This window comes from Myzus persicae, unplaced genomic scaffold (assembly GCF_001856785.1).
Source record: "Myzus persicae strain clone G006 unplaced genomic scaffold, MPER_G0061.0, whole genome shotgun sequence".
NCBI lineage: Eukaryota > Metazoa > Arthropoda > Insecta > Hemiptera > Aphididae > Myzus > Myzus persicae.
This window is the reverse complement of record NW_019103603.1, coordinates 199,063-224,135: the sequence shown is the minus strand read 5'-3', so window position 1 is coordinate 224,135 and position 25,073 is coordinate 199,063. Positions and strand designations below refer to the sequence as shown.

Sequence of the window (25,073 nt, the reverse complement as noted above, 5' to 3'; positions counted from 1 at the left end):
CACTTTACACAAGTACACGACTAAAGAACCTTAAATCGTGGTCATCTACCACGAATTAAGGAATATTATATTAATTAATAATTATATAATAATATATCAGCTAAATGTGTGTCGTGTACAAAGGTCGAGTCGTCGAGGTTTCGAAGGAGTAATTTCAATTTACCGTACCTAGCGACACTGCTTTGTCTATTTTCGCGCCATTTGGCGTTATCTATTTTCCTCATTCATCACTCACCAGACAATCCAATTATAGTTTTTAGTTTTTAGAATTTAGAACTGGCAAAACTTACAATCGTTGAAGCGCCTGGAACCTGCTGCGATTGGGGTACTTTTGTTGAAATTTAATGGAATACCAAACCTGTCCTGACCTTACCGGAACTGTGGAGTACGGACAAAAGTGCGGCCTTACTGAGTGTCAGCTGCCGAGCACTGACAATTATTAAAGTGACAACCGAGTTCCGAGAACAAAATTTTTTTCGTTGTAATTGAGTTAATATCTAATTCGTTTATACCGGTGTACGTCGTCCCAGCTATTTTCTATTTTTCGTCGTGGTTTTTGTAATTCTTACATTTGGTTACAATCAAAATTGTTAAAATTTAAACATTTTTGCGCTTTGACAATAATATACATATTATTTAATACGAATTGTGCCTTTAGTTGATACGTGGTTTAGGTATAAATAATTTTTTTATGAACGATAGTATTATTGTATGGCATTTGGCTGAAGAGTTTTTTTTACAAGTACGTTAAGTGTAAATTACATTTTTTTTTTTTTATTCTGATTAGGTATACATCATAATGAATAACTCCTCAATGAGATCCGGAAGCAATGACAATTTTGAAGTTTCAGACGTTGTAAGCAAAAAACGTAAGCTTGATGACTTAGTTGACGGTTCAATTGTCAAAGTAGTTTTAAAGAATTTCATGTGAGTTGGTTTACATCCTCAAAACCTGTAAAAATATTAATTAATTTATGATTTTATAAATAATTATCACACTTATGTTCTTCAGTTAATAGGTAGCAATTACACTTCTAACTTTTCATTATTATAAGTGGAAATTATTTGTAATAATCTCATGCAGTTTAAATTTTATATACCTGCCAATTAATTGGGTTGGGTTGGAACACTACTGGTTTTTATGCAGTGCACCAATACTAAAGTTTATACCCCCCAAAAAGTAGCTCGTCTATTGCTACCATTTTTTAAATATAGTGGGTTTCTTTTAATGCTACATTTTGTTTAAATGTAACTCGCTACTTTTTTACCTATTAAAAATTGGTAGTTTGTATTTAGTACTGATTTTGGTCACTGGATGGGGTTTGAATACTCACATGAGTTGATTGTGGATTAAACCCAAAAAATTCAATATTGCACATACCATCATTAATTAATATGAACAAATTCAATAGTTACAATATTTTAATCATCATCAAATCTGTTGTAGGTAGCGGCAAAATATTATTAATTTTAAGTAAGCTTACCATAGTATTTTGCTCCATTAGGAGACGGTGTATTGTAGCGATGCTACATTATTGCTACAATGAAAGTAGTGTTGCTACAGCCTACAATTAGCTTGATGCTTCCAACTGCTGATATCTACTTACTGTTTATTGTATATGAATATAAATATAATAATACAATTTTATATTTTTTTTTTGTTGTTAAATGTTGTAATATATGTAGTTAGGTACTTTATCTAACTTGGTTCGTACTACTATGTATAGTTAAAAGTTTAAAACATTTAAAGTTTTTTTAAAAATTAGGTTCCTAATAAGCCATTTTACAAATATGATATCAATTTTGCAGGACATTTACTGAAGTTACATATACTCCACATTCAAAATTGAATTTAATAATTGGGCCTAATGGATCTGGAAAATCGTCAATTGTTACAGCTCTCATATTAGGATTTGGTGGTAATCCTAAGGACATTAATAGAGGAGACAAAGTTAGTTTAATTTTAGTTACAACTTAAAGTATTACTAAGTAATTTTTTTACTCATGTATCTCACATCAATGAATAACATATGCGTTGCGGGATATGAGGGAATTTGGGCATGTACTGGCTTCCCTTGTATATACTTTTCTCTATAAATTGAATATAAACATAACTGTAGTCCTTTGTTATGATATTAATTGTAGAATGATAAAAAAACAATATTAGATTTGCTAGAACATTTTAGCATTTACCTGTTATATATCAGTCAGTTATAACTATCGTAATTTTTATCAAAAAAATGTGTTAATTTAGATGCAGACAATTTTTAAAATACATTAAATATGGCCTATAGAATAAACCTAGAATATACCTATAGAATGTACTATGATCTATCTATCTACTATATATATATATATATATATAAGAATCTAACTTGATTTTGGAGACGAAGGAAACCGGTTTTGTACCCTCATTATAATAATAATAATAATTAACTAATCACCAATTATTTTCATGTATTCACCGATAACGATGTCTGTTTCTTTTTTTTTATTTTATAATCGTTTTATTATTTGTATAGCCAGAAAATAGTCTTATGTTTTTAAATTAAATTATAAAAAAATAATTTCTTCTGGAGGAAGATCGGGCAGCTAGTTATAGTATAAAATATAATCGATGTTGGGGCTATCTTCTACTACCCTCATTAAATGTCTTTAATATAAATACCTATAGTTAGTTATACTATTTTCATTTGTTGCACTGTCAATCTAAATCAACCTAATTGATTTAATAGTTTATTCATAAATATTTAGTTTTGATAACTTTATGATATATTCTCCATTCAATTAAATTATTTTTGACTGGTTAATGAAAAATATTTGTCAAAGTAGGTACATGATTTCTATCTAAATATTAAAATATGCACTCCATCAAAGTACATACTTCAAATCAAAAATATGCCGTAAAAGATAAAAAAACATCAATAAAAATGCGAAAAAAAATCATTATTTTATCAACAAAGAAAAAATGAACTAATATTAACAAAATGTATTGTTAAACTCTATATATTTAAATTGAGAATTCTATCATTATATTAAATTATTATACGTAAACTATTTAGGTCAGTCAATTTGTAAAACTAGGTAAATCCGTAGCTGATATTTCCATAGAACTTTACAAGAGATCGAATCAAAATATGAATTTGAGAAGAACAATATTTGCCAGCGATGATGCTTGTCACTATTATGTTAACAGTATCTTAGTCTCAAAAAAAAAAGTAATTATTAAATAATATTGTACAATTTTAGTTAGATGATCATTATTTTTTTTTATGTTTATAGTACTCTGCTGTTGTTGAAAGTTTTAACATAAAAGTGCATAATCTATGTCAGTTCTTACCACAAGACAGACTTGAAGATTTTTCTAAATTAGATTCTAAAGGCCTATTAATAAATGCTTTGCAAAGTATTGGTAAGTTTATAACTGTTTCACGAAGGGCTCTTATTAGTACTTATTGTATATTGTATTATTGTAGAAAATCAAGACTTATTGAATAATTTTGAAAAGTTAAAAACTCTTGCTGTTAGCATAACTACATATGATAGTGATCAAAAGAAATTACAAGATAATGTCAGATCAGAGATTGCTGTAAATTTAAAGTAAGCTTTTATTTTTTCGGGTTATTGAAAACAATAAACAAACTGTCTTCGTCTAACAAACACGCAATACAGAAATTTAGATTTATTCTTTTAGCAGTGTATTAATAATTAATGTAGTAAAGCCTATGCAAGCAGTAAACGCACACAACTCATGCATTTTAATGACTGACTGGTTTGGTTCCATCGCTCAATGGTTAACACTCAATGATCGTAGCCGCCAACTAAGACACCTACTGACCTCTAAACATATTCATCTGAATAACAAGCTCCTTATTTACAAAATGCTACTTAAACCAATATGGGTCTATGGTATACAGCTCTGGGGATCAGCAAAACCTACCAACATCAATAGAATACAAACCTATCAATCCAAAACTCTAAGACAAATCACTAAAGCACCATACTACGTTTCCAATCACACACTCCATCACTATCTTTCCATACCCTTTGTAGCAGACGTGGCTAAAACACACTACAAAAGATTCCATAACCGTATTTTAAATCATAGAAACCTACTTATGTACGACATCTCTTCCTTGACTATCCCAGGTAATCCTCCCAAACGGCCAAAACGCAAATGGTGTAGAAACCTACTGAATAATTAAATTTTGGTACTCATGGCTTTTTTTTTGTTAATGTAGTACCTCCACTGGGAGGCTTCTACGCTCTGTTATATACTTATATCTAGATTGTTATTTTATTTTTATTTTTTTTTCTTCTACTTTCCAATTTCATCAATTGTTCTTATTGTTCTTTTTGTAACAGATTTAATAAAACATTTATAAACAAAAAAAAATAAAAATATTATCTTAAAATTTTTTATTTTTAGACTTGAAACAATTGTTAGTTCATTCACAGAAAAAAAATCATTGGAAGAACAATTATTGGTTGTGTTACAGAAAAGATGTTGGTCCTTGTATATGTTGGCTTGGCAACAGATTTCTATGGTATGAATTTATTGTATATTTATGGTACAAAATACTGCAGGCATGTCAAGTATTAACTGGGCCAAATATATTGAATTCTTTACTATGCGAGCCATAAAAATTTATTGATAAAAAATTTTTTTACTAATTTTTTATTTTGTTCATTTCGTATTCAATTAAAGTTTATTAGAAAGATAAGACAGAAAAATAACATAATGTTTACCTCTCTAACATAATCATGTAAACTTCTTCTGAGGAATAATCCTAAAAATCAAGTCACCAGACCGGCAATTGAACTCAGGTCTGTTGCTTGCCGGGTGATTGCTCTACCATGAGCTACCCGACAGCACAAACCCAAGATGCTATCTCCCCCAGTTAATGAATGTTTACGGTTCTGATATTAAAAGAAAATTATATAATTTTTACTATTAATTATCCATTAACAATGTAGTTGCAGCAATACACAAATAAGCCGGGGACTTTGACATGCCTGCAATACAGCGAATAGTATTGAGGCCCTCATTTAGAATTTCATTGTTATTATAAAATATTTTATCTTTGTATACAACTACTAAAATCTCACAATAGAGTTCAAATAATGTTCAATTGCCCCAAATATGCTGAATCTCGCAAAATTCTTAACAACTTTTTGTCAATACATCAAGCCCACACGAAGAGGACATTGTACATTTTTTCATACCATCATTCTAAAACATAAACTGTAAATCTTAACAAACATTGTAGTAAAGACATAATGTATCCTAATATTTTCTGGTTATGAAGTTCATGTAGGCTAAAAACCTTTTTATTTGAAGTTTATTTACCATAAAATCTTGAAATTGCATAATTTTAATCTATATTTTTATATTTGAAGTTAACATTGATTTCAGCAGTAGCAAAATATAATAATGTGTATTATAATATACAATAGAACCTCGATTATCCTTGACTCGATTATCCGTGTTTGCGATTAACCGTGCTCACTCTTCCAAAAATTATATAATTTATTTATAATCGAACATTTTATATTACATAATATACGATATCGACAATTATATTAATGACATTTTTGACGATAATAATATGAAGATAAGCAATATTGTACATCGATTATTATATTTATCGAATCACCTTCAGTTTGCTTTTTTCCTTCGCTATCGCCGAACGTAACGTGTGGTATAACGTATTAATCTAATAATGAGTGCTAAACAAAAACGTGTCGTTCTTTCTCTTGAGAAAAAAGTGTTGATTATTAACCGGGCTGTAGATCAAGGTGAAAGTGTTCAAAAACTTGCAAATTAATTCGGCGTGGGTCAACAGACAGTTCGTGACTTGGTCAAACAAAAAAAAGGAAATTTTCAAGTTCATATCTTGTGCAGAGGTATCAGCTAAGAAGAGAAAAACTATGAAAAAGTCATCTTTATCTGACATGGAATCTGCTCTTTTTGAATGGTTTAAACAGAAGCGTATTGAAGGTATACTGATTTCAGGGCCAATGGTTTGTGAAAAAGCAAAATGGTTTTATGAACATCTGAAAATTGAGGAAACATTTAATGCTTCACAAGGCTGGTTATTTAGGTTCAAAACTCGCCATGGCATAAGACAACTGGACATTCAAGGCGAAAGCCTGAGTGGAGATTTGACTGCTGCAGCACTATTCAATGACGAATTCAATTCATTCCTTTCAAAATTGAACTTGTCCCCTGACCAAGTGTACAACGCAGATGAATCAGGTCTATTCTGGAAAATGCTACCTTTGAAAACACTTGCTGCGCAATCTGAAAAATCAGCTCCTGGACATAAATCTAGTAAAGAACGACTTACTATTATGACTTGTTCAAATACGACCGGTTCACATAAGATCAAATTAACTGTTATTGGGAAAGCTAAGAAACCAAGATATTTTAAAGGGATAGAAATGAAATATTTACCATGTAACTATTACCACCATCCAAAAGCTTGGATGAACCAGGTTATTTTTAGTGAATGGTTTTTTAAAGTTTTCCATCTGTAGAAAAATTTCAGAATGAAAAAGGAATACCATAAAGAGCTGTTCTTCTACTTGATAATGCTCCTTCACACCCCTCAGAATCTACCCTGAAAACCCCGTATGGTCAAATTTTTGTCTACTATAGTATTATCTACCACCTAACGTAACTTTCATAATACAACCAATGGATCAAGAAAGGATTTCCTGTTTGAAACGAAGGTACAAAAATTTTTTCTCCGTTATCTTTTGCAAGAAGATTGTTTTGATTCGATGAAAGAACTTTTGAAAACGTGGACCATAAAAGATGCCATTTTTGCAGTATGTAATGCTTGGGAAAATGTACCTGCAACTACGTTAAGGCTTTCTTGGGCAAAAATTTTGGATCAAGACTATGATGACGAAGAAAGTATTGAAGATAAGGTCGATAAGGATATAAAAGCTTGTCTTGATCTAGCTACATCTATTCCAGATTTCACTAATGTTGATGAAGACGAAGACGATATTGTTGATTAGCTACAAAAATATCTTAACGAAGAGGGATTTGAGCGTTTGAGTGACAGTGACATAGCAGTTCGTTATGGCAGCTTAACTACACCATCTACCTCACAACAGCCTGATTCTTCTTCTGAGAGTGATAATGAAGAACATTTTGAAAAAATACAGACAAGCCAAGCAATGGAAGCAGTTGATGTCCTCTTGAACTTCTGCGAACAGGAAAATTTTGACTTCTATGACGTTATTGGCTTAAGAAAAATTAGAAGTGAAGTAAGGAAAATTATTTCAAACCAAAAAAAACAAAGACTGATTCATATTTTAAGCCCTAATAACTTGTTGTATAAAATTATTGTATGTATATTATGTATATTTCTAATTATAATTGAATCAAATTTTTAAAATTTCATTATTATAAAATTGTACCTATGTATTTCTAATTAAAATTAAATAAAAAATTTCATTATTATAAAAAGTCTTGATTAACCGTGATTTTCATTTATCCGTGTGACCCCCTCCCTATCACTACCCCGGATAATCGAGGTTCCACTGTACATCAATTAATTATTATCAACGATACATATCTTACCTTGATATTCTAATTATTATAATATATTGTATTATGTATATTTATTATTATTTTTTAATAACCGTGTGTCATTTGTAGACTTATAAAAGTAATAGATAAATTGATGGTCTTTGGCAGGATTATCTAAGTGTTAACATTGTTAGGTCTGTCATAATACTAAAAATATAAAAAGTGTGTCACCTATTATCTGATGTACTAAAAAATATTCATCTAGTATGAATCATTTTATTATTTTTAATGAATATGAACTAATACTTCTATTAAAAGTGAATAAATTGTGATTATGCTAATCCTCATACTATTTTTACATAGGAAAGAAAAAAATTTGAAGAGTCAACAAAACATAATAAGGATGCCTTAAGTCTTATTAATAAGCAAAGAGATATAATTAAAAGGAAACAATCTGGGGAAATTAGTCTGAAAAATGTGGTTCTTCAGAATGTAATGATTTGTTGATTAAATCTAGCCTTAAAATATTTTGGATGATCTATGAAAATGTATGTTTGGTTTAGGCAAATGCAGTAAGTAAGTTAATTGAAAACCTTAATAATTTGGTTGAAGCTGCCAAATGTCATGTATCTGATATGAATGAATTGAAAAAAAATGCTAAAAAAGCTTCAATAAAAATTGAAGAACTTACAGAGTCTATATCATCTATGGAAGAGAAGTTACAAAGTATAAAAAATGAAACATTAAATGTTGAAGGTAAAATAAAAATCTTAAATATTTTAGGGTTGTTGATACTAAAATGTGTAAATTATATCTTTTTCAGAATGTAAACTGGAACTTATCGAAATAAATAAAAATATCCAAAGTATCGATGCAAATATTTACCCTGTGAGAAACAATTTAGAGAATATCAAAAACAAACTGAGAGGTCTAACTGAAAAAATGTGTGGTAAGTATTTTCATGCTTTTTAAGTAAAAATAAGATGTTATTTTAGTTTCATATATTAGTTGTTAACTTTATTTAATTTTTATTGAACTCTCTGTATTTTATATGAAGCCATTGATCAAGAACTTGAACTTGAAAAAAGAAAAGATGAAAACAAAACTCAATTATTACAGAGAAAGTTTCCAGAAATGTGGAAAGCAGTAAAATGGCTAAGAAACTGCAACAAGTCAGCAATTTTTCAAGGACAAGTATTTGAACCATTATTCACTCAGGTATTTTGAATTAATAAACTATTTCTTAAGTATTTAATTTTTAAAATTTTAATATTATATGTTGGGAAAATTTTTAATAATTATAGATTGAAGTACTTGACCAAAAAAATGCCAAGTACATAGAAAACATTGTTAATTATCGTGATTTGATTGCATTTGTTTTTGAGTATGCAGAAGATCTGACTACATTTAATAAAATAGCACAACAAGAGCGTTGGATGAAAATTAATTCAATCTCAGCTCCTCCTGCCAATTTTAAAATTAATGAGATACCAAATTATGATATAAATAGTTTAAGGTAAGCAATCAAAATGCTTAGTAAAAGACTGATGGATGTAAATAAAATGTTTTTGTTAAAATAGTGTTGCCAACTCTGTAAACTTATATATTAAATAATATTCATACACTAAATGAAAACATGCACTCTAATGGCTAAGATAATATCAAAAAAAAAAAAATATGTTTTTCCTATTTTAGAGTATGAATTTTATTTTACATCCATATAACACTTCCAATTAGCAAAATATTATGTTGAATGAAAAATTGTTGAGAACCAAATAAATTAAGTTCTATTTACTGAATTCCTATAAAAACACTTTTTTTGGTTGCTCATTCTACACTATAGAAATAATATAGAAGTTTCACTTTATTTTGTTATTTAATCAAACATTTTGGTCTGATGATTTTATTTATGTACAAATTGAAGTCATTAATATTTTTATTTTTAAAACAGAAAATTTGGCTTCCATACTTATGCATTAGACATGATACGAGTACCACCTGTCATTAGAAGATGTCTAGCTAGAAGTTACGACATGCATAATATACCTATTGGTTCCAAGGAAGTTTTTAATCATATGCAAAATTTACCCAAAAATATTGGGTTCTTTTTTGCAGGTAATTCTAAAAAATTTAAATCAAGAGTATTTATTAGGATATTGATATTTGATGTGACTTTATTTTATATACAGGTAATGATCAAGTCAATATAAAAACTTCAAACTATACAGGAGAAAAAATCACACGACAAACACAAATATCAAATGAGGCACAATTTTTGCTGTTTTCTGTAGACTCAAATTTGATTCAATCTCTGACAACCAAGTAAACTATTATTAGACGTGATATGATATTAGATGTGTTATGCTCAGAAGTTGATAACGTTTTCATTTATTTTTGTTATGTCTTCAACAATACAACATTCTTAGTTCAAGCAAGTTAATAAAAGAAATAGAAATGAAATGATAAAATGTCAATAACATGTAAATCTAAATACGTACCTAATTCTGTTTTTCATTTTTTGACATTTAAAAGTATTTTTGTTGGTAATTTCAATTCTTTTTTAGCCAATAATTTAAAGTTAACCAGAATATCTTTTCTATGAATTATATTGTGTTTTGCAATTAAAACCGTCATTTGACAAAACTATTTGTATTGTGTAAACATAATAAATATATATTAATACACTTTTTTCATAAAAATATGACAATACTATTAATTTGGTTGTATATTATAACTATTTGATGTAGAAAAATAATGAGGAAAAAAGCGGGGAAATGGATGTTAATCTGCTGTACAGTAGGTTATAAGTGGGTTACTGTAACGATGGTGTTAAATTTGAATTCAATGAAATAAAATCATTGTATACGAAAAACAATCCTCTCCGAAGACAGTCCGTCAGCCTATAATATTACTTAGCAATTTAGTATATTTTATGATATTATTGTAATTAAAGTTGTTTATTTTACAATTAAGAGGACGCTACACCCGCATGGGTTGTCTCCGTCTTACAAATGTACAACATATCAAAAACTATTTTGCGCAAAATAGAACCACTCAAGCTGTAGTCCAAGCTAAGCAACCAAATTTTCATGTTATAAACAAGAGAATATTTACTGTGCAACATAGTTTTTATTTTTTCGATATCACAATTACAAGTAATTATTCACAATTACAATTATAATTACTTATTTATGAGCAATAAAAACTTTTCTTGTGTTTGTGATTGAAAAAAAAAAAATGATGTTGCACAGTAAATGTTTTCTGGTTTATAGTGTGAAAATTAGGTTGCTTAGCTTGGATTACAGCTTGAGTGGTTCTATTTCGCTCAAAACAGTTTTTGGTATGTTCTACGTTGGTAAGACAGAGACAACACATGCGGGTGTTGCGTCCTCTTAAGCATTAGTACTACAGTAGGTTAACTTCATTTTTGCCAGCCAAATTACATTTGAAAAGTCCTTGTTATAAAAGTTTCAAGTGCACACAAAAAATTAAATTTTTAAATGACAACAAAATAACTTAAATTCTTCTTCTTGCTTATTTAATATGTAAGTTTACCCAAATTTGAACATAAAGTAACTATAAGAAAAAGGCTGTGTTTGTATTTTTTTAGATTTTTTGGTTACAGAATTAACTTCTTGTGTGCAATTTTGTTTTAAATTTTTTATCCTTTACTGTTAAAGTTTAAAATTTTATAAATATTTAACTATAGAATAATTTGTAAATTTTCAATTTGGTTATTGTTGTCAAAATTTGAACTTTAAGTGCTTATAAAACAAAATAGTGTCTATTTATTTTTTTCTTTTTCAATTGATATTGTATTAATATATCAGGAGCTTTGTATTACATTTTCAGGATTTTTGACCCAATGAATAAAATTATATTGTCAACTATAATAATCGTCCGGTAGACATTTATATTTTTTAAAGGTCGATAAACTTATAAGGAGTCTTGTGTGAAATTTTTTAAATCTTAGATATACAATTTTTATGAATTTCTAACTCAAAATAACTTGAACATTTTTGTGGTTTTTGAGATTTTTACAAATTTTGTCAATCTACATTTTTATTGTAATTTTATTTTAATTAATTACTTTGTTTTCAATTTGATTTTTTTATTCGGCTTTTTTCAGGAAACAAGAAGCTAGAATAAATTGTGAACATTTTGAACAACAACAAACTGAAATTATTAATCAGCTTAGAACTGCTGAAGACAGTCGTCAGCCTTTTTTTGCTAGAAAAAAAGAAATACAGGGAAGTTTTATGAAATTTCAAAACAGGCAACTAGCTTATGATAAAGTGGTAAAAGATCTAGAGTTCAAACAAAGTGAACTTAAAACGGAAAAAGAAAGATCTACCAAATTATTAAGCCAAAATTCGGTTTGTTTATTATAAATTATTAAATATTATCATTCACCAGTTGATTTTTTGGATTATTATTGTACGTTTGTGTTATTAGCAACTAATCAATAAGTACTTTGATTCAATGAATAAAGTTGTTACGATGCTGGACAGTTATTCAACTACTATGATATATTTTATGGGTTCTGCCTTTGTTGTTAGTAATTGTTGCGTTGACATGCATGATGAATACAAAGTTTTGAACCAATTAAAAACACTCTATGTTACTAACTTGGTAATGGTTTTTGCAAATTTTAAATGTTTGTTAAGTTGAATTAATTTTATGATTTTCAAACTATTTTATTCTTAGAGCAATTTCAGCGAATATCTGAAGTACATACAAAAGTTGGATTCAGAATTCAAGAAAATGCTAGATGTAGCTGTACATTGGACTAATGGAGTGTGTCCGTATGATAAAATTTTATTTCCACCCATTCTTGAAAAGTTTAATAGTATAGAACAGATTGATGTTGATGATTTAGATGTATTAATTGTTGAAAAAAAAGCCAAACTCAATTGTCTAAATATTGATCCAAATGCTCCTCAGGTAAAACGAGAAGAAATATTAGCTTTTTGTTTAAAAAATAATAAATTTAGATTATAGAATACATTAGTTATATTCCCTGTCGATTATATTATAGTTGATAAAAGAATACAAGGAACGCAAGATAAAAATAAAGAATTTAGAAAATAAATTGGAAAGTCTAAACCTCAATGCTCAAACCAAAGAAAATGAAATTGAAAGATTACACTCTGAATGGTTGCCTAAAATTCAAGAACTTACTAATTTGTTGAGTGTTAATTTCCAGAAATTTCTCAAATCATTTGGTTGTAGTGGCATAATTGAATTGGATATTGGTGTAACGAGGGTAAATATTCTGTGCCTACTATTCTTGTTGGCAGTAATTATAATTTATGATTTAAATCCAAATAACTTTAGTACGATTTCCAAGCATATGGGCTATTGATAAAGGTGCAATTTCGCAATGACATTCCTTCGTTGAGACTATTAGATGCCAAAAGCCAAAGTGGTGGTGAACGGGCACTGACAACAGCTCTATTTTTGTTATGCCTTCAAGAAGTTACTCACTTCCCATTTAGAATTGTTGATGAAATAAATCAGGTTTGTAGACTTTTAAAAATAAAATGATTTAGATAACTATTTAAAAACATACAATTTCATAGGGCATGGATAAAGTTTATGAAAAGAAACTGATGGAATTGTTTATGGAGTTATTTGAAGACAGGAACAATCAGTATTTGGTTGTCACACCAAAGGTTTGTTAAATGTATTTGTTGAAAGGGGGGGGGGGACTTTTTCTATAAAATCTAAAAGTTAACATTTTACTTCAGTGTTAAATAGAGAACTTCACTTTTTGATAATATATTTATAGTATCAATTTGTTTTTTAAACATATTGTAGCCTAACAATTTATTATTAATCAATCTCAAATAATTGTATAACTTATGTTTTTGTAAAGAAAATATTCTATTTTTTTCTTTACAAATATGTGTACTTACTGAATTATATCTACCTACATTAGATAGGTTTTTGTAATACTTTTTGAATACCAGCCAAATATTATTTATATAATATCAATGTAAAATAGTCCTTTATTAATAGTTTTTTCTTAATCTAATGCAATTTTTGATAAAAAAAGCGAGTAAGTGGATGTCATTCTGGATACCATCATGGTATACATTTGAATTCGACAATTTAAAATCATTGTAAACAAAAAATGATTCTGAGCATAGACGGTCTGTTAACCTATAATGTTACTTAGCAATTTAGTATATTTGATGATATTATTGTATGTAATTAAAGTAATTTATTTTACTAATAAGCATTAGTACTATAGTAAGTTAAATTCATTTTTGCCAACAAAATTACAACTTACTTGAAAAGTAATTTTTTGTTTAAAATATAATAATATACTCTAAAAATTTCAAGTACACACAAATAATATTTTTAAATTACTATTGAATTTAAAAAATGGAAATAATTTGCAATTTTTTGTAATCCTTACGAGTTTTGTTAAAATTCTAAATTTAAATGCTCATAAAAAATGATTCTATATATTGTGTATATTGAGCGTAACTCAACTTTTTTTTATATTGCCACCAACAACAACTTACGAGGAACCTTATATTATATTTTAAAGCTTTTTGAGTGTTCGAAATATTTTTTTTATCTTTCAACCTAAAATTTAATATACGAAAAATAAGAGCTGATAACAATGTGTACATATATATATATATATATATATATTTATCATAATAATCATACATTAGATAAAATAATAAGACATTTGCGGTCTCGGAATATAATACTAATTATGTATTATAATATAAACTCTATAATTTAGTTGTTAGTAAAATATTATACATTGTTGTTATACAGTTATACCTAAATAATATTGTGAGCTTTATATTGGCTTAGACAGACCCAAAAAAATATTAGTAGTAACTAAAATGAATTATATATCAGTTTAATAATTTTTATTCTATTATTTCAGTTGATCAAGAACCTATCATTTAAAAACACTACGGTGGACATCATATTTTGTATTGATAAGTGAAGAATCGAACATGACATAACATTTTTTTTTATACTATTATTATACTATTATTACTATTAGTCTTATATGAATGACTCTATATCTCAAATATTGTGAGTTCTTATAGTATTAAGTTTTAGCATTATGCATTTTTATTAATTATTTATGTTTTTTGTGCTGTATACCTATTGTGTTATGAGTTATTGATAATATTCATTTTCTGTATTTATATTCAATATTCATGTAAAAATTAAGTTTTAAGTTAAAAATGCAGGGTAAAAAATGTATAACTGTTTTATTCGCAATTAATGCATAAATTAATTATACATCAGAATTAAAAAAGACATCATTCAATAATTTTATATTGTTTGTTTTTTTTATTATTATTCAATTCACAAATTTATTATACACCAACTCATAAAAATCATACTTAATATCTACCATCTAAATAATATCTAAAAAAAAAAATAATAATAATAATAAACAAAGATTGTACAATCAAATATCTGTGATCAACTCACATCATAGAGATAATCTAAAATCAAATATACAAAAAAAAACTGATAATAATAATGTGTTAAGGCACTAATTAACCCATAATAGTATATAAATATTTATATTCAAATGAATTATTTAATTTTGTATTACATTTACACAATATATTATTATTATTAACTATATAAAAATCTAAACACAGTACCTAGCTGAAAAAAATATTTGTATATATATATATATATATATTTATATATTTATGGCAGCCGTGAAAATCAATACGAATGTATACCGAAAAAAATTCTATCACAATACTTGTAAAAAAAAAAATTAAAATTATTATCAGGTATGATGCTGTTGCGTCCGTGATGGCATAATATTGTTATGTTGTCTTTTTTTTTCAAATTTCGTGTTTTTTTCGCGCTCTCGTCGTTCAAATATTGTGTCCCCTCCGACAAAATCTACAAGCGATCGTCCCAGCTACTCGTCATCGGTGGGGTAGGGGAGGTCATCTCTCGCGTAAAAATGAATTTAATACTAAACACTCGGCGGAGGGGCAGCATAAACCACGCTACATTCAACATCGATCGGGAAATAGAGAATTAACGTAGGTACCTAATAATAATAATACCTAGGTATGGCTGGGGGTGTACCTTCACTAGAAAAACCAGATCGACGACACATTTTCTTTTCGCCAAGTGGGTAAAATATTTCCTGACGTCCGATCAGTCCCACTCTCGACGACAACGCCCTGCGCACCACCCGCGGGTTTCGGAAACGGACTTCCGCACCAGCAACCCCCCCCCCCCTCCAACGCTGCTTTTCAATCTAAATAAAATATCATATAGGTAACAGTATTCACGATAACGGGATTCACATGTTTGATTTATGTTATTATTTTAAATTCTAAATTATATTATTATAATTATGATAATGGTATAGGTATAGGTAATAATATGTCTGTAATAAACAAAAACCCAATACAATAACACTATTAAAAATCATATAATATTATTATGTTCGCACGAAGCAAGGCACTATATATGATGTTAAGTCTATGTAATCGCGTTTTTTGGTTGATCGGTATAATATGATGTTATACGAACTATAATACATTATAAATAATATGTTTTATATTTTTTTATAGCTTTATACTATATGTAGATCACTTGCACGACGTGTTTTTGTTTGATGCACTCGCACACACTCAAGTATGTTATTGTAATAATTATATTATTTCGCTGTAGTCTATATAAAGAATATATATATATATAAATTAAACATTTTATATACACGGGGGTTTTTTTTGGGGGAGATGGGGGGTTTATACAAATAATAATAATTATAATAATAAATCAATATCACAAAAGAAAAAATATTAATAAAACCGCCAAACGAGGTGGGAGGAACGGTTTCCAAAAATAAGTTACACGATTAAAAATATAATAATATAATAGGTAAGTGTATATTATAATATAATATATACATAAATAATATTACAAAACGAGAACTTGGTCTGTTAAAAGATGATTAATAATATAATAATAATAATAATAATAATAATAGAAATAATAAGCGAGACTAGTTTTAGAAAATATAATAATAATAATAATAATAAAGATAGTGATCGACTCGGAGAGTCTTTATTAATAAAAAAAATCTATATATATATATATAGCATTATAGCTATATATAACTCGTGTATATGTGGTCATAATATAGGTTTATCAAATGTCGTGGGACGGAGTTAAACCTCCCTACGCTGTACAATAAGTGATCACGCACGACGGATGTACCGTGGTTATGGTCCAGGGGTGTGTGTGTGTGTGTGTGTGGTGAGAAGAGTGGCGGTCACCCTTACGAGATATAGTCGCAGAGCATCAAAAAGATGCATTGTCATCGACTTACTATGGTTGAGCGTTTGTACAATGATAATATCATACTTGTACACATAACATGTCTGAGTGTAAGTATAATACTAGGCAAATGGTATGATATAATAAATTACAATTGTATATAAATATTTTTTCTCCCTCTCTTTACATAATAATATAATAATAGTAGGTATGTAACATAATATCGACAATGATCCGCGTATATATATATATATATATATATATATATATATATACAGGTACACCCTGTGTGTGTGTGTGTGTATATGTGTATACAAAATAAATTATTAGATCAAAACGAAAAAAGAAATATACTATTTACATTCAAAAATATACTAAAAATTCGATTACATATTTTTATGTCATTATATCCATCTCGTGGCACCTGTCGATCGTAACAATATTTTTTTAACAACGAATTATTGGCATTACCGCCTTTGTCATTCGCGATGGACACGCCGCCGACATCGACACGAGTACATAATAATATTATTGTAATATTTATATGTACGTCTTTATAGGAACTGATATATACATTATATAATATATAGAGAGAGGGAGGCGCGAGCAGATCTGTAACCGTCGATCGTGCGGTGATGCATCATTCCATGTGCCGGTACTTGTGGGCCGTCATCTGGGACAGGCCGAGCACGGCGTACTGGCAGCTCAAGCAGTGGTAGTGGGTCTGCTTGCCGGAGTGCACGCAACCACCGGGCTGGCCGCACGCCTGCGCCGGGGTGAACTTCTCGAAGCCCGCGGCCATGATGGAGTCGAGCTTCTGGTGCTGGCGCCGGTGAGCCACCACTTTGTTGGTGTCGGTGCACACGAACTCGCACTTGAGACAGTGGAAGTGCGACGCCTTATTTTGACCGGTACCTGTGCGCGGCGAGCGGGAGAAGAGAAAAAAAAAAACGTCGTTATAATAACGTGTATGGACGTCGTCGCTGGTAGGGGAACGAATAGGCGTGTGAATACGATATGGGAGGCAGGTTTATTGCCGATAACGTTTTCAATTATGCGGGATGTCTTATGATATGGAGGTCAATATATAACGGACGTGGTTATTAAAAGGTGTACTCACTTATAGCAGAAATGTAAGTGCACTCTGCTCGTCCACACGACACGTTGGCTCTGTATTGCTGGAAGTCACCTCCCATCAAAGTGTCGAGTCTGCGAAAAAAAAAACTATGGTCAGATACCACACGCCAAACAATATGTATAAATGATATTAAATACATATATTTTAGAAACTAAAAGTCAGTAAAATGGCACCTACACAACTATCTAGGCATACAATATAAACATAGTGCATACTTATTATATACATATAACATTATTAACTAATAACTATATCCTCCAACGAAACACCTTTACCTATTATAAAGTTATTTTGGTAAAAAAAAAATTAAAATGTGGGAGGGGGTAATTCATTGTAAAATCAAAACGAGGGTGCAGAATGGTGGAGTATGAAAAAATGCAGAGCACAATTATTTTAAATAACACTGTACTGAAAATGGTTTTTCCTCAGAGATTATTATGATTTTCAGCCAAAACTGTATGTCGTTTTTCAATCAACGCCTCGAATCATCCGGGGGATTTAATACATTTTATTTTTAAATTACGATAAAATAAAATATTGGTTACATATTATATTGATATATTTATGTTTAAAAATTCAAAATCTAAGAAAAACATTTTTCGTTCATTGTCTCTACACTCATTAGTCGACGAATCTTCTGTGGTAGGTACATATATGGATATGGATATAAGACAACACAATAATATACCAACTCCAAAATATGACTATATCAGGCACGTACACGATAAAACAATTTCGGGAAAATAGACTTTAAACCATAACCGAGCTCTGCCTATATTATTACGTATGACCTTATCCCCGAAACGTACCTCTCGTGTCTGGCCGTGTGCTGCACGAATCTGGTCTTGTCACAAAAACTGTAACCGCAGTCCTGGCGCATGCAGTGGAAATGCGTCTGGTGCTCCCTGTAGCCGCAATGCGCGTAATGGCAGTCCTCGTTGAATCTGAACCGCAGGTATCCCTCGGGAACCGGTTCGTCCTTGAGGATGCGCATCGAGTTCTGGACGCGTGCCTTCCTCATTTCAGGGCTCATGTCACGCGACGGCGACACCGGCCGGTTGCCGTGGTGATGTGGCGCTGCGGCGGCTGTCCCGTCGCTGCCGCCAGCCGCTTCGCCGCCACGATGGTGGTTCAGCAGCCCATTGTGGCCGGCCGCCGCCAGCATGGTCTGGTGGTGGTTGAAGCCGGGTGGTGGAGCGAACATTAGGCCTATAAAATCCGGGACACGATGCGTTACTAATATATATTGATTGATTGATTTATTATTTATATTATTATCGTCTAGGTTGATATTGTTGGTATAATATTGTTCAGTTGAGGTTGTTGTGGTCGGGTTTTAAATTATTATAAAATAAATACTAATTTCGACTGTCCAATCACAAAAATGACACATTATACACTATATAACAGTGCAATGAATTCATCTCATTTATTTGCTCACTCACTTACATCGTCGTAGTTTAATGTATAAAACTTTAAATCATATCTGTACAATATCGGTTAACCGGACCGACCGTCCGGGGATAGTAGTGTACTTGAATAGCCTATACGAAACGCCGCGTGACCATAATTTTGTCACGTGTACATTTTTTACTATTACAGATATATACAGGGCTATATAATAATAATGTTTTACTTCTGTATATTTAGTGGTGAGTCTTACAACGTATGATTTTGTAGGGTTTCGGACAAGAAATTGTCACTTATTCGGGTCGGATTATATTTACTGAATTTACGGGGCGATATAAAAAAAACCATCACACTGGCCGGTCAAGTGAGTAAATAACATCATTTATTTATTGTTCATGATAATATTGTGTTATGTTTTTGTGGTGTGCTGGTGTGTACTTACTGGTCGGAGACGAGTACATGGCTTGGATGGCGTGTGGCATGAAAGGCAACCCTTGGGACGTCATCAGAGACGCAAACTGTTGGTTGGCCATAGCGGCCGCCATGGCTGCACCGAATCCCGGTGGATACGGTGAGTGTGGCATACCAGCGGCCGAGTTGCTGTCGCCTGAGATCGGCATCATTGTCAGTGCTGTGAGCATGCGGTAAATACCACGAGAAACGACATAATTATTATTTACTATTTTAGTAAATAGAACTAGATTATAAAATACGAAAGAAACTCAAACGGAAAATTTACGAACAGAAGATATTATATTTATGTACTTTTGGTCAACCGTCTATAATATTCCTGGCGATAAAATTATTTGTAAAAACGTTTCTCACCGGGTGGATGCTGTGCGATCTCTTCTGTATCGTCGTTGTTGTTGTTGTTGTTGATGTTCTCTGTTTTTTGCATAAACGTTGGTAAGGCGCCCGGCGTGTGTTTGATGATGTGCGGCTTGAGCTTGTCCAATTCCGAAAAAGCCTTGAAAAAACGAAAGATAAATAGTTGTTTTTTAATGACGTTAATAATATTGATATTTTAATATATAGTAATTTATTGATGCTGCTGCACGCAGACGGACTCGTTCATATATGATATATTATCGGCAATCACGGATATATATAACAAGTAAATTAAAGACGGGACGATGAAGACCAAAACACTGAACATTTTTGCTGTTTACAGCGCACGTTTCCAATTTGCTCGTTATCGTGGCAATTAATTAAATGCTATACTATTTGTGCGATTACAATATGGTTTATAATAGTGTGTTAATGTCAATGTATTATTTATGAGTATTATCCATATAACTTATTAAATGCATATTTTTTTAAATCTCAAAACGGGGTAAACGTGGGCGTGAACGACGTTCTTATATTTTATTTTTTCCGCAACCACGGGTGAGTGGTAATGTTTGGTGGGTAAACGAACTCCGATCTGAATTTATAAATACAATACGAGTGAAACAAAGAGTACTGTAATGCAGGAAATTTCACTGTTGTACGCTAACAGGTTGCGCCACGTGTTTGTTTTCCAACGACATGCATGATTTTATTTGTTTGAAATCACAAGTAAAGTAAATGTCTACAAAACTTAGATCAAATCGTAATGGTAACTTTTTCTTGCTTTTTACTTATGGCTAAGTATGACTTCGTGTCAGCAAAGGTTATTTTATATTATATCATTAACCTAATGACGACATCTCAATGAATAATATATAAAATATTATAGGTATACAAAATGCCAGTGCAACTAGTTTCATAGGTAACAAAATGGATTTACTTCGATTAATGTTTATTATAAATAGTTTTCATATCTGAAATTTTTCTAAACCATTATTCATATAAGCTCGTTAAGTTTTATCGAGTGGTGAAAATAAATTAACGAAATAGCTTTTATTTTTATTATGGTACCGCACTTTCTAATTTCTATACCAAGCTTAAGGCTTTTACGTTCGGTAAACTGCAATAATATATCGATATTAAAAGTAATAACTGTGCATTATAAATTATAATACACCTATATAATATATTTATATATATAATACCAATACGCATGACGATGACCTGTAGGCAGAGAAGACCCTCTCGATTCTGGTTACAACATTTTTTTTGTATATCGATTGGTCATAATTTATTTTATATTATATATATTTATTGTTTTTGAAGTGCGCTATCCACCGATAGACGGAAACAAACGATTGCGTGGCTTATTACAGTACGATAAACGATAAACGTGAACATTATTGTGCGCGATATCATCACGCCCAGGGGCCAGGACACGTTGTTATTAGTATTGATATTATTGCACAGATGTCAGTACAAAAAAAGAACAACTGAACGAAAAGACAAAACGAAAAAATTGAAGGTCACATCGGCAATTACATATACTAGGTATCTATGTTATGTTGCAATGATATTTTATTGTCTGCATTTAGGCGGCGTACGATTTTATATTAAAATTATTATTTATTAAACGCACGCATTGGGCGTACTACAGGTCCTTGTTGTTAGGAATTATTATCGATCGCCACAAGTATACAAATATAATGTAGATATACGTAAATAATTAAAAGTGATAAATCGGCAATATTAAAAAAAACGACCATTAAACCACGTTTTTCGTTAACACATCACGTATACGGTATATTGGTATTTGGTATTATCTGTCTAGCAGTTTTTTTTTAGTTTTTTGTCGATTTATTTATTTTTGCAACAAGCGCGTCATCGTCGTACGAGCAATAACAATAAATAATCATAATATCATATTATAAGACCCATACGGTCCACATGCGTAGCAGCAGAAGTAGAGAGAAAGGTAATAATAATACGCGCACTGGGATTTTATATTTTGCGAATAACTGTGCGTAGCAATTATTACGACCTAGTTGCTGATACTCTGATAGTGTCTTGGTTTTCCAACGACAATTACACACGGTTTGTACTTTTCTGCAGACGACTTGACAGATTTAACGACAACAAACTCGGTCGGAACACGTTAATATTATTATTATTAAACGCTGCAGGTAGTCTGCTCGCATATTATATATATATATGTATAAATGTGACGCAAAGTAATACGAAATGAATAATTTAGCGTTTAAAGAAAAATATATGAACACCGTCCGGGTGGCGAGCGGAGTGCAGCCAAACGTTGCGGGAGGGGCCGTATAGTAAGTCCGAGTATTAAAATCGACCGGTTTTCGCTCGGATATCGATGAAGTGAGAAAACCGAGCCTCGTTCTGCTGCACCGTAATATATACATAGTATTGCTATTATAATTATTATTTGTATTATTTTATTATACAGGTGCGAGACTATGGGAGAGTGAGGCGGAGTGAGTGGAATCAAGAAGTTCTATAATAATTTAAAAACAATCGGAAGCAATACAAATTATTTTTATCACGTAAATATTATCCAAACGAGATAATATTATTATTTATGTAATACTACACGTGATGTGGTGGTGGCGGCCGCGGTAGTGGTAGCGACTTGTTGCCCGGCCGTTAGAAATCGCGCGATGCGTGACAACACACAAAACCCTGGGAAAACGGCGGCGGCGGAAATCATTAGCAGCGCGATTCGGCGGGAGCCAAAGGGGAAATACGCCCGTAGTTTTTAATCGTTTTTTTTCCGTTTCCGAAAAAATTAACACCCGGAAAAGGAACGAGTGGTGCGAAAAAATAAATAAATAATAAACGGCTACGAACGCGGTCCTCGTACATAATTGTCCCGTAGTCGTCAATCATTTAACTCTTTCGTTACGCGTGTCATTCGCGATTGCATATGTTCAACGAAAAAAAAAAATATATTATATAAAAATGAAACGCGCACCCTGTGCGTTTTTCCCGGGGACTCGACGACAATAATTATCGCAACTTGTATGTATATACGTGGCCGGAACGAAAATCGAAAGAAGTAAAAAACGAAAAGGGGTGAACGCCGCGGAAACCGATGACATTGATGCTGATCGATTATCGATTTTCTCGGGGCGGCGGCGGCGTTCCACGCGGCGGGTAAAAAAATAATAATGATAATAATAAAAACGAGCCGGGTGCGTTTTTTCTCCATAATATTCGCCTTTTGTCGTCGCATCATTAATCATCTTTTCGGAAGCGATTCCGCACGATCGATTAAAACTACTACCACTACTGCGATTACTACTACCTACTCGTTTCTTTTAAAAAATGATTTTTCCCTTCTTTTATTTCCTTAAAAACAATTTTTTTGCAGAAAAAGTTTTTTTATTTTTTTTAATGTGCTTGAAATTCTCACGAGATTGTTATTTTCGTTATTGTTAACGAAGTTGTTGATGCGAAATTCAAGACACGTAACCGGATACCCTCCTTTTCTTTACAAATATTGAGTGTTTTTTTTTTCACGCCATCATCAATTTTAATCAGTAAGGAGTTGATAGTGTGAAATGTGCGCGCACTTAAATTGATTAGAATTGAAACCGTTTAATGTGCCCCGTATTGCCGTTTATATTTTAAAGACGGAATAATTCCGACCGAATAATTTTTTAAGCGTCATTGTTGAAATATTATAACAAAATAATAATACGTAGTAACTAAACACAAAAAAACGATTGGTTTCATAAATTTTAGTTTCCACGTCGACACGGTGTATTGGTGCATAATATTATATCATTTTATTTTAAATTAAGCTCGTATTGGAGCGAGAAGGACTTACATTTTTCTACCGAAAATAATTTTAAAACCACCTAGACGTCATAATGAAAAAGTGTCCGGGATACATGGACCGCAAGGTGTTCGAATTCGGAATGGAGGATGCGGGCCCAGGACCGGCAGCATACGGGGCCCGGACGACGGTGGGCCGCCTGAACCGGTTGCCCACTGTGGCCGGCGCACCGTCGTGCTCGATGCACAAGCGGCTGGACTTGGGCAACGAGACCGAGGGGCCAGGGCCTGTGGTGTACAATCTGGCACAGCTGACGTGCCGTGGCCGAGCGGTCGCGCCACGGTACAGCATGGCCAAGAAACTGCCTTTCGACGGTGACATGGACAACCCGGGACCGGCGGCGTATAAGCCTAGAGTTCCTGTCAAAGGCCCGGTGCCCAAGATGCTGTTTCGCATAATTGACCAGGATCCCGTAATGTCAAACATTATACTATTATTATTTTAATTTTAATTTTAAATTGCTATGCCATCTAGTTAACTAGGTATCACACCATTGATTCCTCTTTTACAAAATAATTTCAATTCTAAAATATTATTTAATAAAATATTATTTGTCTGTAAAGTGTACCTATGTTATAATATGAACTTGACTACTTAAGTAAGTATAAAGTATGTGTATCATTGTGTGAATTTATATGTGTGTTAAAGAGAGCCGCCAATCCTGGGTCGAACGTTTACAAGTTGCCGTCAACACTGTCACGCAAAACCATTACGCTGGCCAAAAAAATTGATGATATCATAGACATCAAATCCCCCGGGCCGGTATATGAAACTGTGCCTTTGAACAAATACAGAAGCAAAGCTCCCCAATACAGTCTAGCGAAGAAATTTGAAGACCCCCAGTTGGCCAACAAAATAAAGGAACAATCGCCGAGCCCGCAGGCGTACAATCCTCCACTCAAGTACAAGTACAATGTTATGCCGAAGTTTTCGTTCGGGATTCGCCGTCCGGATAAATTTGCACCATTAGTGGTGTGCGGCGATGATGT

General features: G+C 31.5%; 4 protein-coding genes across 8 annotated transcripts in view; 3 read left to right on the top strand and 1 right to left on the bottom strand.

Moving 5' to 3' along the window:
* The first annotated feature begins 210 nt into the window (after nucleotides 1-210).
* Nucleotides 211-14,716, top strand: LOC111034894 (structural maintenance of chromosomes protein 5). Of its 4 annotated transcripts, none has more exons than XM_022316313.1 (21): nucleotides 211-325; nucleotides 788-927; nucleotides 1,810-1,951; nucleotides 3,063-3,218; nucleotides 3,283-3,412; nucleotides 3,477-3,600; nucleotides 4,430-4,547; nucleotides 7,910-8,038; nucleotides 8,110-8,302; nucleotides 8,370-8,495; nucleotides 8,604-8,764; nucleotides 8,851-9,062; nucleotides 9,498-9,661; nucleotides 9,736-9,868; nucleotides 11,676-11,922; nucleotides 12,002-12,178; nucleotides 12,254-12,490; nucleotides 12,585-12,812; nucleotides 12,884-13,066; nucleotides 13,129-13,221; nucleotides 14,460-14,716. In XM_022316313.1, exons 2-21 carry the CDS (start codon nucleotides 800-802, stop codon nucleotides 14,520-14,522), a joined length of 3,144 nt encoding a protein of 1,047 aa, XP_022172005.1. In that variant the 5' UTR covers nucleotides 211-325; nucleotides 788-799; the 3' UTR covers nucleotides 14,523-14,716. The 4 variants fall into 4 exon arrangements, with proteins under 4 accessions (XP_022172005.1, XP_022172002.1, XP_022172001.1 ...); XM_022316310.1 differs by having other exon boundaries at nucleotides 214-481; XM_022316309.1 differs by having other exon boundaries at nucleotides 214-674.
* LOC111034898 (jerky protein homolog-like) lies at nucleotides 5,599-6,555 on the top strand. The gene has a single exon (XM_022316319.1). It carries the CDS (start codon nucleotides 5,932-5,934, stop codon nucleotides 6,538-6,540), a length of 609 nt encoding a protein of 202 aa, XP_022172011.1. The 5' UTR covers nucleotides 5,599-5,931; the 3' UTR covers nucleotides 6,541-6,555.
* A 2,486-nt stretch (nucleotides 14,717-17,202) lies between the features above and the next one.
* Nucleotides 17,203-25,073, bottom strand: part of LOC111034906 (zinc finger protein castor homolog 1) — an 83,471-nt gene continuing 75,600 nt past the window's right edge. For both annotated transcript variants that reach the window (XM_022316331.1, XM_022316332.1), the window contains 5 exons: nucleotides 20,223-20,364; nucleotides 19,840-20,028; nucleotides 18,797-19,196; nucleotides 17,970-18,058; nucleotides 17,203-17,764 (listed from right to left, as the gene is read on the bottom strand). In XM_022316331.1, coding sequence (XP_022172023.1) covers nucleotides 17,490-17,764; nucleotides 17,970-18,058; nucleotides 18,797-19,196; nucleotides 19,840-20,028; nucleotides 20,223-20,364 — 1,095 coding nt within the window. In that variant the 3' untranslated portion in view covers nucleotides 17,203-17,489. The remainder of the gene's footprint in view (nucleotides 17,765-17,969; nucleotides 18,059-18,796; nucleotides 19,197-19,839; nucleotides 20,029-20,222; nucleotides 20,365-25,073) is intronic.
* Nucleotides 20,374-24,784, top strand: LOC111034907 (outer dense fiber protein 3-like protein 2). The gene has a single exon (XM_022316333.1). It carries the CDS (start codon nucleotides 24,119-24,121, stop codon nucleotides 24,527-24,529), a length of 411 nt encoding a protein of 136 aa, XP_022172025.1. The 5' UTR covers nucleotides 20,374-24,118; the 3' UTR covers nucleotides 24,530-24,784.

Coding starts and splice junctions, on each gene's coding strand:
- LOC111034894 (XM_022316313.1), top strand. CDS start 800: ATGAATAACTCCTCAATGAGATCCGGAAGCAATGACAATTTTGAAGTT. Junction 3,219..3,282: donor TCTTAGTCTCAAAAAAAAAA/GTAATTATTAAA, acceptor TTATGTTTATAG/TACTCTGCTGTTGTTGAAAG. Junction 8,765..8,850: donor TTGAACCATTATTCACTCAG/GTATTTTGAATT, acceptor TAATAATTATAG/ATTGAAGTACTTGACCAAAA.
- LOC111034898 (XM_022316319.1), top strand. CDS start 5,932: ATGAAAAAGTCATCTTTATCTGACATGGAATCTGCTCTTTTTGAATGG.
- LOC111034907 (XM_022316333.1), top strand. CDS start 24,119: ATGAAAAAGTGTCCGGGATACATGGACCGCAAGGTGTTCGAATTCGGA.